Here is a 16,010-nt window from a genome sequence, read left to right on the forward strand (position 1 = left end):
AGAGACCTTCTGAGGTCTGCAGATATCAGAGGATCTCACGAGATAAACTATCCAGCCCTTCCAGGATGACAACATACACTACAAGAAAAGCAGCACAGCCCTTAGGGAAAGTCTAACTCTTTGACAATTGGAACCGGTGGGGTTTTATGGTCTATTGGTTTATAAATAAAATGGAAATCTTTCTTGGTTTCGCACTTCAGGAGGGATGCTTTTATATGGTGAGGAAGGGCATCTTTGTCCAGCTGCAGCCACTGGTCATCAACGTAAACAAAGAGTCTATAGTCCTTGGGATGGGAGACTTCAAACTTCTCGGCACACTGCTGGCTCAGCTGCTCAACTGTGGTGTCTTTTCGGGAAGCAAGTGTCCTTGACTGAGCACCAATTTCCAGAAAGGAGATAGAGATGAAATCCTGAAGAGAAACATGAGGATAGATCTTAAAGTTGACACTGTGACTTAGGACAGAAGGGGGTAGCATTCAGCCCCAAAGCACTACCTGCCTAGAGCTCCTAAATGCCCTCAAATATCCTCCAATCATTCTCCAATGCCCCGGTTATTCTCTCCTTTCTCACTTCTGAAGGACAAGCTCTGAATCAGCAAATGCTTAAACTAACAAACACTTAACCGAAGACTTAGCCCTTTAAAGACACGTAAGTGAAAGCTTTTTTCTGATTTTGGTGACTATCCTTAGTGAGCAGTCTGAAACAGTTCCTTCTCCTACTTTTCTACAACTCCTGAAGAAATAGGATGCAAAGAAGTAACAGAACAGAATAACAATCCCAAAACCTCAGAGATCTGGCCTGAAAATCCCCTGTCTCATAGAAACAGGAAAAGGTTGGCAGTGTGGTGACCCTTGCAACTTCCCTGCCACACAAACAGCACCTTGAGAGTGTGTCCTGCAAACTTCCTTCCATCAGTAATGAAACAGCAGAAGGAGTTATGCTGAGAAAGCTGTTTTCTTTCTATCCTGTTTCAGGCTTTAATTGCTGTTGGGATGTTTTTGCCAGACTCATGAGGAACAGAATCTAGAGGGCTTTCAGTCACAGTGGAACCTGAATGTTTAATTTGTATCTGTGAAGTTTAAAAAAAATCCCAACCATTTTAGTCAAAAAATACTCAGGTTCATCAGAAGTGAGTTTTGTCAAATATGTGGACTATGGGTTTTCAAACTGTACTTATGGAGTGTCACTGCAGATGACTAAGGCAGCCAGAGGGACGTGCAGGAGCCTGCTGAACACATCAGTAAGATGTTTACATATGCCAGGATGTGCTTGTATGTCTCTGATTCATTCTAAGGAATGTAAAATGGTCCTTATGCTTCGGGGGGGGGGAATCTTCTGAGGAAATGCAGCATTTGCTCATTCAGCTATTATGCTCCATGCTAGGTACTTGCCATGAGCTACTGCCAGAGCAACACTTGGGGCTGGATGGCTGTTTGGTGTATCCCATCCATCATTCTCGCGTTCTGAGATCATCAGGGACTGCTTTGACCACACTATGGGAAACATAATCAACTCAACGCTTTCACAGGGCTATATGGTCTGCGTCTCCCGCTCGGGAGACTTTCCCCTGGCTTTCCCCTCGGCTTCACAATTTTGTTTCGCACTGCGAAGGCTTTACAGAATCGAGACGTGGCCTTTGCTGCCTCCCTGTGGCTGACAATTTGATCACAGGACATCGGGCTGGCGCGGCACCACCATTGCTTGGTCCTGCACCCACCCTCACCGTGGCTGGAGGCCCAAAGCACCCATCCCTCCTGGGACCGTCTCCCGCTGCGCATGGGGAGGTCTTCATTGGGCTATATACAGCATGGGATTCAAAGCTAACCAGATACTGTTAGGTCTTTCCTGCTGCCAGGTGGGAGAGGCTAGGCTCTGGAAGATGCTCCTCTGACTGGTCCTTGGGATGTCTCAGGTCCTCCTACAGCTTTATGCCATGTAGGAACTGTTCCTGCATAGCCTGCTCACATCTCCTCAGCTTAGCCCATGATTGCCCCAAGCCCTAAGAGTGATGAAGGGGCTCCCTGCTTCCCCAGCACAGCTCTCCACATGTGACTACTCTTAGCATGCCTCCTTTGAGAAGGAACGAAATCACTCTGCAGCTGTATTTAAAATTATATTGTTATGAGGGTACTTCAAGACTTCAAAATTAATTTTTTAAGTGATACATATTTCAAATGAGGTTTTTTTTAAAGATTTTGAAATCTTGCACATATGCACTCTTGTTTTTCACTAGTGACTTGGGTTAATTTTGTTTTAAAATAATTATCAAATTAAAAATAAGTAAGAATGTAAGAGAGCATGGTCATCTTTCAGGCTCTGTCCACAGCAAACAATGCCAGCTACCTGCACTGATGAGCGGGAAGCCCGGGCCTTGTTCAGTGTCCTCCGTCGCTCCCAGCGGTGAATGGAGTCCTGCACCTCCATGCTCAGCTGCCGTGTGACAGTGATTTTGTCATAGTTCTTGATGTGCTCCAGGGCCCCATAGGTGGTAGTTAAATAGTAGGAGCCTGCAAAAGGATAAGGTCTTGTATGAATATCGCACCAGCGCAGTCCATCCATTTCCACTTCCATCCTGCCTGCTGGCAGATGCCTAACACTTGCACTGTCTGTGCCTCTCTGCAGGGAATGCAGGCATGTCTGATATTAACCCAAGAGAAAGGAGACCTAATGGACAGTGTCCTCCACCCCCTTCTGCTTCACAGCAGCATCACTGTCCAGACTCAAGGTAAACTACTACAAAAGCTGCTTTCACAAACAAACCCAAGCAATGTCTTTGACCACAGATGGTTTATTCTTTGGGGCATGGCCATCTCTTTGCTGTGTTTAATAGGGCCAGTTCAACAGGTCTGCAATCTGGACTCCTGAGCAGTCCCCATAATACAAGGAAATTAGTAACAACTGTAGTTACTCTGTAAGAAAATGACAAGGCTGGATGCAGCCCCCTCCAACTCTAGCTACATTGCTAAAGTGTTTAGAGCTCAGGTCTGCTTGTGGGCTCAGCACTGTTAAGGATGTCTCAGACCTGCAAGGACAAGTTACCCTCTACTGCCTCCATCTCTATCATCTAGACTTGGAGCCCAGGTGTCAGCTGAGAGTAACTCCTGGATTGTTCAGAGATGAGGGATAAATCTTGGTAAAGCAGAGAGATGGGATAAAGCAGTAAAAGCCTGCAGCCACCCTTTCCCCCTCAGAAACTCCAAGACTGCTGTGGTGTTGGCTGTAGCAGGTAATAAATAATGAACTGCAGCAGCCAAGAAAGCAGTTGGACCATGATAAGAAGAGGGTTTATCAACATAGGTGAAGATAAGCCCTGATAAGACGGCAGAGTTGGATATTGGGAAGCTGCTGCTTTGGTTGTGAGGCAGACCCATGCCAAGGAATGGTTCCAGTGCCGAGTTGAGAGCGCTCATTTTCCCAGCTGCACCAGGGTCTCCTCTGAACAGAAGGAAGGAGTCAGCCTGCAGAGCTGCCCGAGCAGCAGCACATCTGGCCTGAGGCAGGGTGAGAGGCGAGTCCTCGGTGGGGCCGAGGCCCGGCTTCTGGGAGATTCCCCACTTCTGCTCCGCTCACCGCGGTGCCAGGGAAACGGAGAAATAAAAATAGCCTGTCAGCTGGGAGGGGCTCCCTGCTTTTAGTAAGTTTCGTAATAACTGCAGTTGCCTCTAGATGGCACTTCCACATCACCCAAACCTCGCACCAGCCCGCCTGGGGTTTCGTAACCCTTCCTCAGGCTCTGATCAGCTCCACAGTCATTGCGGCTGGTTGCTTAAGTGGTAGGTAAGATAACATTTTATATAAGAGAAGTATTTTTGGAGCAACTCTAAAGTCTGGTGTAAGAGAGGAGAGACCAGCATTGCCATTTGACTTTCTGTACTTGGTGGGTCTGATGAAGAATGTCCCATAGCTACCTAAGTCTGCTTACACCAAACCCCCTCTTTTTCTTTACCATCTCTCACACAGTGCTGCTGAGAACAGGCTAACAAGCCTACAAGTGCCACTTTTCTTCTCTTAAATAGAGTTACTAACTTCCCTTGTCTGTCATTCAGCATTTCTCTCTCGCTGGCATAGTCAGGGGTGCCTGTGGTGGGGCTCACAACCTGGTGTATGCTTTCCCTCAGAATCCAGGGAGAAAGATCTCCCAGTCCTCCATGACAGGAACTCATTATATCTTTAAGAATTGTTTTTTCTTACACTCAGTTTCCAGTATCTTCCTTTCCACACAGTCATTTCCCATCGTCTGTCCCTGCCTTTGGCCCAGTAGTCAACATCACTGTTACTATAAAATTCATTCAAAGTAAATTTTTAATTTGAAGGCCAGATTTAAATGAGTTTATGTATTACCTGATGTAATTTCACAGTTTTCTCCCTTTTGCTTTTAGTGTGTTCTTTTTTCATTTCTGTGCCTGAATCACTTTTTGCCATTTAACTTTGAAAGGCCTAACTCAACTGAATTTTTTGCCATTTTAGCCCTGTTCTTCATGGTCTCAGAGCTGTCGTCACTGAGACCTTTTCATTCCATTCCCTGTATCAGCAGTTGTTCCCAGTGTCCTTTCTGATGTGATTCTTCAGCCAGTTTGATCTGGAACTCCCTCACAAAATTTTCCCCCTTTGACTGGCATGCACATTTCACAGTCTTTGCATCTTTGACTGAAGAGAGCCTCCAGCCTGCTTTGCCTTTAATACCCTGAGCCCAACCCAGATGTCTTCAGTAACCAGCCTGGTAGTATGCCCTTTTGAAACGAAGAACCTGTGGGCAACACAGTTACCAAAACCAGCTTAATTATGTCAGCAAAATGCTGTGCTTAGACTAATGTTTTTTTCTGCTAACAGTTCTTTCCAGTGGGATAATTAGCCTATACAGAAACCCCTCACTAGTACGATCACACTATCACTGCTCATTCTTTTAGTACTTCCTTTTCCCCACCTCTGCACTGTGCTGGGATGACATGCTCTTAGTTACAGACTTGGTTTTAACATGAATAGAAGTAGCCTGCTGTTATTCACTCAGGACCTCTTTATAGAACCTCAGTACTTTTCAAAACAAAATCTGAAGTAAAACCCATTTTACTTCTTTAGTGACTACGTGGTCACAAATTATCTGTGTTCGTAACTCAGAATGCATAACCCTGTCACTGTTAGTAGCAGTTGCTTCCCAACCTACATTTAAGAAATGAAAGGCCCACAGTTCCCTAGGGTATTTACCCCTCTAGTAGCAGAAGTCTTTATTCACATCCAAACATAATATTCCACTCTAACCTAACTTTCTTTTCTCTGCCTCACTTTGATGAGAACATTGTTTAAAGGGGTCACTCAAATGTAAGAGTAGAGTCACCATGAGAATGATGTATGCCCCCCGGCATACAATACAGTTTATGAAATGTGCTTTTTTTCTCATTGGAATAAAAGTCTTTGCACAGACCTTTCAATTTTTCAGCCTTTGGGCCAAGGAACACTAGATAACTCTGTTTAGGTTACTAATGCAGCAACTCAGATCTCATTTATGCTAGGTCCCTGCCTTTCTAGCTGATGTCTAGGGCACCACATTGCCAAAATCAGCTAAAGTGTTTGACAATAATTTTAGAGACTCATATTTGAAAAGTCTGGCCAAAGCTTATCCACAAAGCCTAGCCACAGCCTTGATGCCCCGCTTTCACAAACACTAAAGCGAGGTAAAGAATGATTTCCAGCATGAATATCCCAGGAGCAAACACTGTACTCTACCTTCCCCTAGCTGCAAAGCAGGGTCCATGAGCTCCATCATATACTCCACATTCAGAAGGACTTCAGTCAAGTTGCTGCGAGCCAACACATACATGAGCACAGGGAGGAAGTCATCTGCACCATACGGCTTCCCTGAGCAAAGAGAAACACAGAGTGGTCACAATAAACTCACCACAAAGATACATTCCCCCACAGCAGTGACAGCTTCTCACCCAGCTTGTCCTTTGCAGACTTCTGCTCGCATTATGTGAAGAGTTAAAGCTCAAAAGAAAAAAAACTGCTGAAAAAGGGAAAGTTAGTACACTTAAAAAGTAAGTAGACTTGCTTCAAGCCCAAAATATGAGAATGAAAATTTTTATTGTGCTCCATTTCTGATAGTCTTTATTAACTGGAGAAAGAGAAGCTTAAGCTTCATGGATCTCAGGCAAATGACAATCCTTGAAGAGTGCAAAGTCTGCCAGTTCAGCCCTCTGATTTGACAGTGCCATCAAGACTGAAATTCATGTTTGCAATACTAGCAGTGAAGTTGTCTATATGCATTAGGGGTGTTTATGCTCTTAGATTCGTATATGTGTGAGACCAAAGAGGAGAAAATAGATTTTGAGATGGGTTTTAGGACTGAGGACTTCCTTGTTGTGTTTCTTCAGAAGGCAAAACATAGATCTACATGTTCCTAATTATAACAGTCTCCCAAAGAGCTCAAATCTAAGGGGAAGCATCTTCCCAGCCATTGGTGCCTAGCTAAAAAAATAAAAAGTCTTTCACATTGGACTTAGATTAGTATATGGAATTGATGGAATTGGCGGAATTGGCGTGCAGCAGGTGCTACAGGAACATATCCTCACAGGCTCAAGATTTCCTATGCTTAAAAATATTAATATCAACAAAGTCAACAAAGTGATCTTACATGTAATCCATAGCAGCTCTTTGGGATCTCTGAGGACAAAAAAGCATACATGTTAACAGTCACCATTAGAAAGAATTACTGCTTAAAGTAGAACCCAAAATGAAGCTTTGACACATAAACGGTGAAGAACACAAAGACAATTTTTCTTATTTGAAAGAAGCTTTCACTTTTCACCAACATGTCATAAATTCATCATGGACAACCCAAATGACAAGCTGCTTAGCAGGCCTATCTTCCCAACATTTAAAGTTGACCATTACAGTTAACCTAAGCCCAGACTGCTTTCACTCTGATTGTCCTTCCTCAGGCAATGGGCAGGTTTTCTCAGCTGAGCACTTGGATGTGTTGTTTTCATGGGCCATGTGTGTGTCTTACTTGAGAACCTTTAGCCTCACCTCAAAGAATCAAAGCTACCCTTGATGTACCTTCAGTGAAATTATGCCCTAGCCATTTTTGGTTCATAGTCCACATGCTCTTCCATGGTGGGGCATAAATTCCTGTTTCTCAAATGTTCCCACTGACTTATTTCAAATTTTTGCCATGAGTCAGCCTTCTTTTTTTTTTTTTAATTTATAAGTGATGCAGGCTCTCCACTGCAAACAAAGATGTTCTTCTGAAGCCTCAAATAGCCACAAGCTTAGCCCCTGGTGAAAAAAAAACAAAAAATAAAAAAAAATATAGTGTGGCTTAAAAATAAACCCAGGAATAAAACTAGTGATCAGAGAGCTGATCCAGTTAAAGTGTTGGAGGATGGGAGATTGTCAGGGCTGTAATTCAGCCTGTTTCTAAGACTGAGTCCACACATGTCACAACATAGACAATTTGTTTAATGAAAGCTGGATTAGCCCTTTCAGTTCTATTTGCTTTATTACGGCTGCCTTTAGTTAAATGACACAGCCTTAGGTCTTCAACCAAACTATAAAAGATCATTAATGTTTCATTAACATCTGGATGAATGTGAATTGTTTAAGACCAGGTTGGATGGGGCTTTGAGCAACCTGGTCTAGTGGAATGTGTCCCTGCCCATGGCCTGGGGTTGGAACTAGATGGTTTTTAAAGAAGTTCCTTCCAATCCAAACCATTCTAATGATTCTGTGATTCTATGACATTTTATTTGTCTGTTGTTACTTTGGCTTCTGTCTCTGTAAAAGCTTCAGCTCTGGAAAGGGTCCAGTTCATTGCTGTCATATATATTACTTTAACACAAGCAGCTTAGTACTAGAACTATTTAATATTGTCTAGCAAAAAAAAAAAAAAAAGATACAACTGAGACATGAAAATGTATTAGAAAGACTGCACAGAAAAAACTGCTCCTTTTGACTTGAGTAAATCAGATGCCAACAGAGTTTGTTCTGTACAAAACTAGCGTAAAGGGAGATGAAGTACCAAAGAGTTTTCTAGGCTCACTTTTTTCCCCCCTTCCTTAAAAACTTACTTACACTTTATGATGTAGTAGTTACTGACCAGTGGCATGGATTGAGTGCTTATGGTTTCCTGAAGGCCAAGGGACCTTTGGCAGAATTTTCTCTTCCCTATCACTTCTTTTCATGACTAATCCATGTTTTGCCTGTTTTTTGTTTTTTGTTTTAATAAAATGTCACAGAAATGGATCACCAGCCAGACAATGGACAACCAATCAATGCAGATTGGAAACAGCAACTTGGAACTAAACAATTCCATATCCCCAGCCATCAACTTCTAGTGTCAATTGAAATGAAAGTTAGAAGACACTTTTCAAAAACACCTACAGAATCTCTCTATTTCTTTTTTATTGGCTGAGAAGTACTTGTATGCACAAGCAGGCACTGAGTCAATTATTTTACATTGCTGTCTGTCTCATTTCTATAAACTGATTTAGCTGCTCTCCCCAGCAGACCTTGTTATAAACCTTTCACAACTTTAAGAGTTCATAGAAATATTATTGGACCCCCAGCTGTTTCTATGGCTTAAATGTGAAAATCTAATAAACAGTTTCTTTTTCATTAATAAACTCAGAGAAGGGATGTGTCCTGGGTTCAGCGGTAGCAGTCATTTTTCTCCTTCTTGGTAGCTGGTGCAGTGCAGTGTTTTGACTTTCAGCTCGGGAACAGAGCTGATAGCGATGTTTTGGTTTGGCCAAGGACTTTGTGAGCCTCATGCTCTGCCAGGGAGGAGGGGAAGCCAGGAGGAAGCAGAGACAGGACACCTGACCCAAACTGACCAAAGAGGTATTCCATACCACAGCACGTCATGCCCAGGATGCAACTGGGAGTTAGCCGGAAGGGCTGGGAGACTGCGGGGTTGGAGGAGGTATCGGTCGGTGCTTGGTCGGGCTGGGGGGGGTGAGTTATCGGTTGGCTGGTGGTGAGGTGTTGTATTCTCTTCCCTTGTTATTTCCTTTATCATTATTATCATTGGTGGTAGCAGCAGTGATTTGTGTTATACCTTAGTTACTAAACTGTTCTTATCTGAACCCGTGGGAGTTGCATTCTTTTCGATTCTCCTCTCCGTCCCTCCAAGAGCAGGGGGAGGGCAAGAAACGGGGGGGGGAAGTGAGCAAACGAATTACCTGACTGGGTTTAAACCACGACAGGATGTCTGACTGTGGTAATGGAAGGAGCAGTCGCTCTCCATATGCTCTATGCTCATAACCTGCATAAATTACTACACATAATTTTAGTCCACTTGTGGGACTATGAAGCCTGATTCTTAAATACCCACATCTGTAGCTAAAGCTGAGGTCAGCAAGAGCTGTAAGTGTCAACAAGAGGAAAGAAAAGCTAATTGTCAAATATCTAGCTCTGACTCCATGTGTTGCCACAAACTGTCAGTGTTGCCTAGGACAGGTCAGGCATGGTATATTGTGCCTGCTCCTTGTAGGCATTGTAATAGCTTCTCTAAACTGACTGCACATGAAGCCAAGGATAAGTGCCTGAGAGGGTAGGGTTCTGAACCTTTCCTTGTTCCCATGGCCTTGGATGTCACAGTAGGCAGAGGTACTAGCTTAGACATGTACAGTCATCAGACTAAGTATGGTTCTGAGGTGCCCTGTATCTCAGTCCATCAATGGGGATAATAGGTGCCTGTCAGCAACACAAATATGACCAGAAGTAGGAGACACAAAGATACACAAAACAATACCTGTGAACCAAGACACCTAAGAAGTTTGGTGCTGCTCAGCATTGTGCAACCTACCTGCTCCCTGTGCCACGAAAGGCACCAGGGCACAACCCAGCATCCATCCAGGAGCTGCAGCAGGGGTGTTCTCTGCAGGCTGCTGCCTCCTCAGCTCCACTTTCAATCTGGGCCAGAGCCAAGTTCCCAGACCTACATGTCTGACTCCATCTGTGGTCTCTCACAGAGAGGTATGCTTGCAGCTGACAGTCAAATCTAGCTCTGACCCTGACAGGGGTCTCGGTGACACTGGGACTGAGCTTGCTTGTTCAAGGTGGTGTTGTCCTACTCCAGATATAACTTATTTGCTTTATTTCCCCTTCTTCCCTGCATGATCAGGAAACATTTATTTCATAAATATCTATAAGAAGCTTAAAATAAGCCTTCTTTTCTGCCACAAACTCATCCTATTCTGTTTATAGCAAAGCAGTTCCTGGCTGGGATGCAGCACTTGAATAGACGAGTATTAATTAAATACATGATTTAAAGCAACTGGAATTCTGCCCAAGCCTCCATAAAGAAATTACAGCCTGTTTTAACACACTCATGCATTTCTTTTCCCTCCATGTATATTCTGACAACCAGCAGACACTGATGATGCTCTGCACTTTGCTCTAATATTTTACAAATACTGGCATGATGTCTTGCAGCAGCTCTCCAGGAAATACATTAATTTTAGCCTCAGTTTATAGCTGAGAAACCTGAGTACAAAAAGGTTAACTGAGATTTGTTCAAGACTGTCATGGAAACCGGGACAAAGATCATAAGAAAAGATTGTGAACATCTTTTCACTCACTAGCATTCTGTTATCTCCTGTCTATCCCATACTACTTCAGCAAGGTTTGATTTATGATAGTTAAATTAAGAGAGCTAATACATGCAGGCAGCATGAATCCACTTCAAAAACATGTTTTACAGATCAGAGGAATTCATCGCCCTTGAAAAAATTTAACTTGCTCTTTAATTCAAATGTAGAAATTGTGATAGCCAGAAGATGCAATCTCTAGTCTACCAGCCTTCATTAACAGTAACTTAAATATAAACCTCTTCCAAAAGATACAAAGTAAACCTGTTATGTATAGCTTTATTTTCCTTCTCAGAAGTGAGAACTGATATTGAGCAGTGTAATGGCATTGCTCTGATGTAGTTTTCGGAGCTCCTAGCATTGGTTCTACACTGGTTGCTTAAGTATTTGAAGCCAATTTCCTTTCCACAAACTTAAGACACACTGCTTCAGGTTCATGCCTTTATCAGCTACAGAGCTAAGTAGGAGTGCATCAGCACAACTAGTATCTGGCTGCTCAATTCTACAGTGGGTGACAAACTTAATTGTAAAAGCTAAGGAAGAGAAATGTTTCAATGGAATGTTTGTCCTATCTACCCTCTTTTTTTTCTGAAAGCAGACTTTGTATTAGCCATGCAAAATGATGCAATAGAAATTACTAAATCACATGTTTTAGGGCCAGTTACCTTGCAAACTCCATCATTAGTACAGATCTGGTTTTGAGCTATATACTCCAACTCCTTGTGCAGTTCAAAGAAACTCCAAAAACAGAGCTTCATAATGTTAGGTAGTCTACAAGTTAAAAATGTTGCTGTAAGAAAATTGTTCCTCTGTTAACTCTTCTTAAATCTCCTTAGAAAACAGTCTTCAGATCTTTCAAACTTCCAGCTTAAGCTTAGAGCCTTTCCATGCTTGATCTTCCTCTCTCTTAGACTGACCAAGTTTGGCCTGATTGTCTCACACAGTATTTCTTCATAAACCAGTGCCTATTGTGCCTCTGTTTTTGCTTTTCCATTGGTTCTTTTCTACAGATTGGCAGCTGCCAGGTAGCTCAGGGCTGGCTGCTCCAGGCTCATCCCATAAATCACATATATTGCAGATTTGCATCTTGTTTATCACTCCACAAGGGTCACTTGTGGTTTTGATAGAGCGAAAAGCAGAGATCCTACCACAAAATATGTCTTTAACATTTTGTCTGAGTAAAGGTCTTTCTGAAAGGTAAATAATTAACCGATTTTCTACATGAGATTACAATTCATCTATATAAATCAGCTATGCACCCAACTTTCCCTGAGGGTAGTGGGGCATGCCTTTCAAATGTAGAACAGTCAGAGATCTGGGAGCTTACAGTTCCCCATGAGCCCTGCCTCTTACTTTTTCTAGTGTACAGGTTAAAAGAAGACACCAAAAATGCCAGCCAGTTTGTGGGGATGAGGTGAGTTTCCAAACTATTTTGGGTTTTTTATTCTTTTAATGCATATTATGCTTACTAACTGCTCCTAGAATTTTTAGCAGGCAGGTTACATATTTTTAGATTGTAGGCTATTCTTGGAGGCATGTTGCTGTCATTTAAGTTTGCACAGAACTTGGAAAAGCTCAGTGAGGCACCACAATGCTGTCTGTATTGTCCCACTGGGGAGGATTCAATTACTAATGCCACTGCCTACTCTGCACATGTGAATATCTGAACTTGTACCCGTAAGCTCTTTTTATAGCCAGGGATGAATTCATCAATATCGTCAGTGAAGTTTGTCGTGAGTCATCTCAACCTAAAACAGACACCCACATCTAGCCAGATTAATGAGCTGCGTCAACTAAGTCCCCGTTGTGTATAATGAAAGCTAGACATGAGGCCCATCTGTGGCTACGGCTAGATGTAGCTGTAGATGCATCCTACTTAAACATAGATCTGTTCTCAGATATCTGTGGGAGACAGGTGCATTGACAAAGACTGTGAATTTGCCTTCTTGATTCTTTCTGATAAATTAGGAATTCTGATGCCTTCCTCAGCAATCAGATCCACAAGTTGATTGCTTTCAACTTGAAGGAGAAATGTTAGTTTAAAACACCTGTAGATCTAACCCATTCAGTTCATAGTCTGAGTATCAAGGATTTCAACCACAGCCAATTTTTCAGGCAGAATTTGTCATGTAGTACAAATTGCAACCAAACTACAGAACTCCATCCTTAAAATGGCTTGATATACATGGAGTCAATCAAGGCTGACTTCAGTGCACCATGACTCTTTCAGCAGTGCCAAGATGGGCACTACCGCAGACACAGGTGTTCCTGAGCAATCCTATCCCTAGTTTTAAAGAAAACTTGGGACCTATTGGGAAACATGGCCAAACTTGGACTGGTATACATGGGTCTTAGAATGTTAAAAAAATTGTTTTTTCATATGGGTCTGAAAAAAAATTTAGTGCTATTTGCACTTTGCTTTGAGATATGAAACCATGTTCTCAGATCACCTCATCCTACCATCAACCTAAAGTGAATAAAGACCTGCCATGAGCTGTGAATTTGCAAATTAAACCAGGCAACATAAGTTATAGTACTGAACTGAATTTTTTTTCCTGACAGAAGTAGACTGATTTGTCCTGCACAGAGGGAATGATTAGTTTTGCATTCCATCCGCTCTGATCTTGGAAGAGAAGAAAACTTTCTAATTCAGCAGTGAGTAAAAGGAGCTAAAAGAAGAACAGACTATTGCACAGGAAGTTGAACATAGCCCCTGTTCTTCCTGTGCAAAGAGAACTGAGCTGCCTTAGGGCTGGCTGAAAGCAAAAGGGCCTCTGTGCCACTGCTTTCAAGTTGGGCAAAGAGCAGGAGATTTCCTACCCACTGAAATCCGGTCTGAGCAGCCCACAGCACTCTCTTCAGCACACCACCAGCTGGGAATTCCCTGTCAGAAAAATATTTCAGTTTGCTGGATGTTTGTCTTTGACTGGTGGAAAATCAAAGTGATCTTGGGTCAGTTAATTCTGTTGAAGAGTTTTCACACGTTTCACTTCTAAGTGAGTCTACAGGACATTTCATTCAATTTCTCTTCGAGTCCACTATCGTCCAGGAGTTAGACTATAGTATTCTCCATCCCTTAACCTCTTTTTCTGGTTGGAATTAATTGAGTACACTTCCTTAATGTCAGGCCAGTTTTCTTATGACCACACCCTGGTATGCATGACTGATCATATATACTGGAGAGGGAACCGAACGCATAGGGCTGAAGTTGGCTTCTGACATACACCGTGCTTGCAGGAGTACTAAACATGAGAAAGCAGCTGAGCTGCCTGAAATGAAGCACCTTGGTTAGCACAGAAAACCACAATGAAATCCTCTGATTTCATGAATGCCAGTTTTTTAAAAAATGTAAGGTTTTTTAATCGTTTCCCTGACCCCTACTTTCTGACATGGAATGACACAAAGACATTTCCTACAGCAGGGAAATTCCAGCCCTGAACTAACTGAGGTGTAATAAATATGTAACATACAGCACCGGAAGGAGACCATGTCTCCTATGTGGGTTTTAATGAGGCATATCAGTCTTCGATTTATAACAAATTTACTCTAAAACTTAACACAACTGATTTAACAAAGTTACAGCAAATTCCCCAAATGTTTCCAAATCTTCTCATAATATCTGAAGGCAGTGAGAGGTCCTATCCACCCTGCAGCTTTGGCTCAGCCCTGGGGTGGCTTCTTGCCCTGCTATTAGTATGTCTAGATCTGTCACTAAATCTTACTGTGTACTGTCCAAGGGATGACCCTCAGGTGAGGCTCAGAAGGGACACAACTCCTGCATGAGTGTTCCAAGGCTGTTGTAAGTGCAAAATAAAGCAGAACAGCTAAAAGCACCTTTGGAGATTGTGAGTTCTTGAACAATTGCCCGTTGTAGCAAAGTAATATCTTTCTTCTCTCCAAATCTATGCATGGCTGGTAATCAGCTCACCAGTAGAAAAAGAAAGCTCTTAAACTGGCAAAGCAGATTCCTGGAGGAAGGAGCTTCCTGGTCTATCTGCAAAAGTGCATCCTGCCTGCAGGCCAAAGGCTTAACGTGTACATTTAGTGGTTGGCCTGAGGCCCAAGTTATATTTATACTCAGAGCACATACTTCCTCACACCGAAGAAGCATAGTAGTGCCTTTTGGAACTTACGGGAGTGTCAGGAGTTTGTAACAAACAGTACCAGCATTCTGCATTTCCTCCTCAGTTTAGGCAAAACTTTATATAGAAGAAACTAAAACACTTTTCCCAAAGACCCATTCCTAGAAATTAGCATTAAGCTGCTACAAGCTGGGGCAGACCTCTGAGGATTTATGGAGAGCTGTGATAAGATCTCTGCAAAAAGGACATTACACATAAAACACATACTTACATCTGTTTTTGGGGGGTTATGCAGCTTAAAGTTAACCAGGTAACATCTTATACCTGTTATTAGTGCAGAGAGCTTCCCAGTCACTAAGCAGCCCATTCTGAACATGACCTGTGGACAGCTGATACCAAACACACCATCCATCGCTGTTACCTCCAATGGGAATATTACCACATCAACTGTATCATAAACCCTGTTCCTGATACATGGGGAAGGACCAGTGAGGGATAGCATTTCAGTAGGAGTGCTGTACCTGGGTTTCCCTGAGCCATGGAGTCATAGATGAGTTTGCAGGACTTCAGCAATATGGCAATCTTCTTTTCTGGGGAGTAGGCCTTGTGCATGGTTGTGAACTTTTGAAGGATCTTTTCAAGCACAATGGTTTCAGGCACGCTGGTCGTGATGCCTAGGTCAGTGGTAGTTGTGTTTTGTATCACAACTTGGTTCTCTTTTAGCTGCTGTAAGGATCCATCTTTGTTGTGGATTTCTTTTAAGTAAGAATCAATGGCTTCTTTTAAAGGTTTCAGAACACATTTGTATAATGCCGTCTCAGCAATCACTTCTGCAGAGAAGGGAGAACACAAAAGTCAGTGATAAGTAATCAATACAACAGTGCAGGTGCAGGTAAAACTCCTAAGAAAACATGTGTTTGATTATTCATGCACTATTGCCTAGCTGTGAGCAGGGAGCAGAAATTACATCCCAGAAAGTAAATGTTTCATTACCAGTGCCCTCCAGAAGCTCTGGTAAGGGTTGAGGTGAACACCAGGGCACAGTTTCTGTGTGAGAGCTCCTGCTACAAGCAGCTGTCTTTGCCTTACACCCTGGCTGACCAGCACGGCACTGTCAGGCAGCAGAAAAAGCAACTCTGGGAGATGAGGAACCTCATCTTACTGTGCTGCTTTTCACAGCCCTGCCCTTACAAATGCCCAGGTGGGATTCATTTTGTGTCCCCCTGACATCTCCCTCTGATCTGTTTGAGATAATCATTTTGGGGTGAAAACAACTTCATCCTCAAAGTGCCCCTTTCTCTGCAGTGAATGAAAAGCAGCTGTAGCCACCCACTCAGAGGCA

General features: G+C 42.8%; 1 protein-coding gene across 5 annotated transcripts in view; it reads right to left on the bottom strand.

Annotated features, from left to right (window-relative positions):
* Positions 1 to 16,010, bottom strand: part of RIN3 (Ras and Rab interactor 3) — a 65,039-nt gene continuing 49,029 nt past the window's right edge. For 3 of the 5 annotated variants that reach the window (XM_062637926.1, XM_062637934.1, XM_062637938.1), the window contains 4 exons: positions 15,190 to 15,498; positions 5,722 to 5,853; positions 2,344 to 2,507; positions 1 to 410 (listed from right to left, as the gene is read on the bottom strand). In XM_062637926.1, coding sequence (XP_062493910.1) covers positions 102 to 410; positions 2,344 to 2,507; positions 5,722 to 5,853; positions 15,190 to 15,498 — 914 coding nt within the window. In that variant the 3' untranslated portion in view covers positions 1 to 101. Of the gene's footprint in view, positions 411 to 2,343; positions 2,508 to 5,721; positions 5,854 to 6,628; positions 6,658 to 11,251; positions 11,777 to 15,189; positions 15,499 to 16,010 lie in introns of those variants that run through there. The other 2 variants (XR_009968354.1, XR_009968350.1) reach the window with 2 other exon arrangements.

This window comes from Pezoporus occidentalis, unplaced genomic scaffold (genome assembly GCF_034315485.1).
Source record: "Pezoporus occidentalis ecotype Australia unplaced genomic scaffold, CSIRO_AGI_Poc_V1 ctg115, whole genome shotgun sequence".
NCBI lineage: Eukaryota > Metazoa > Chordata > Aves > Psittaciformes > Psittacidae > Pezoporus > Pezoporus occidentalis.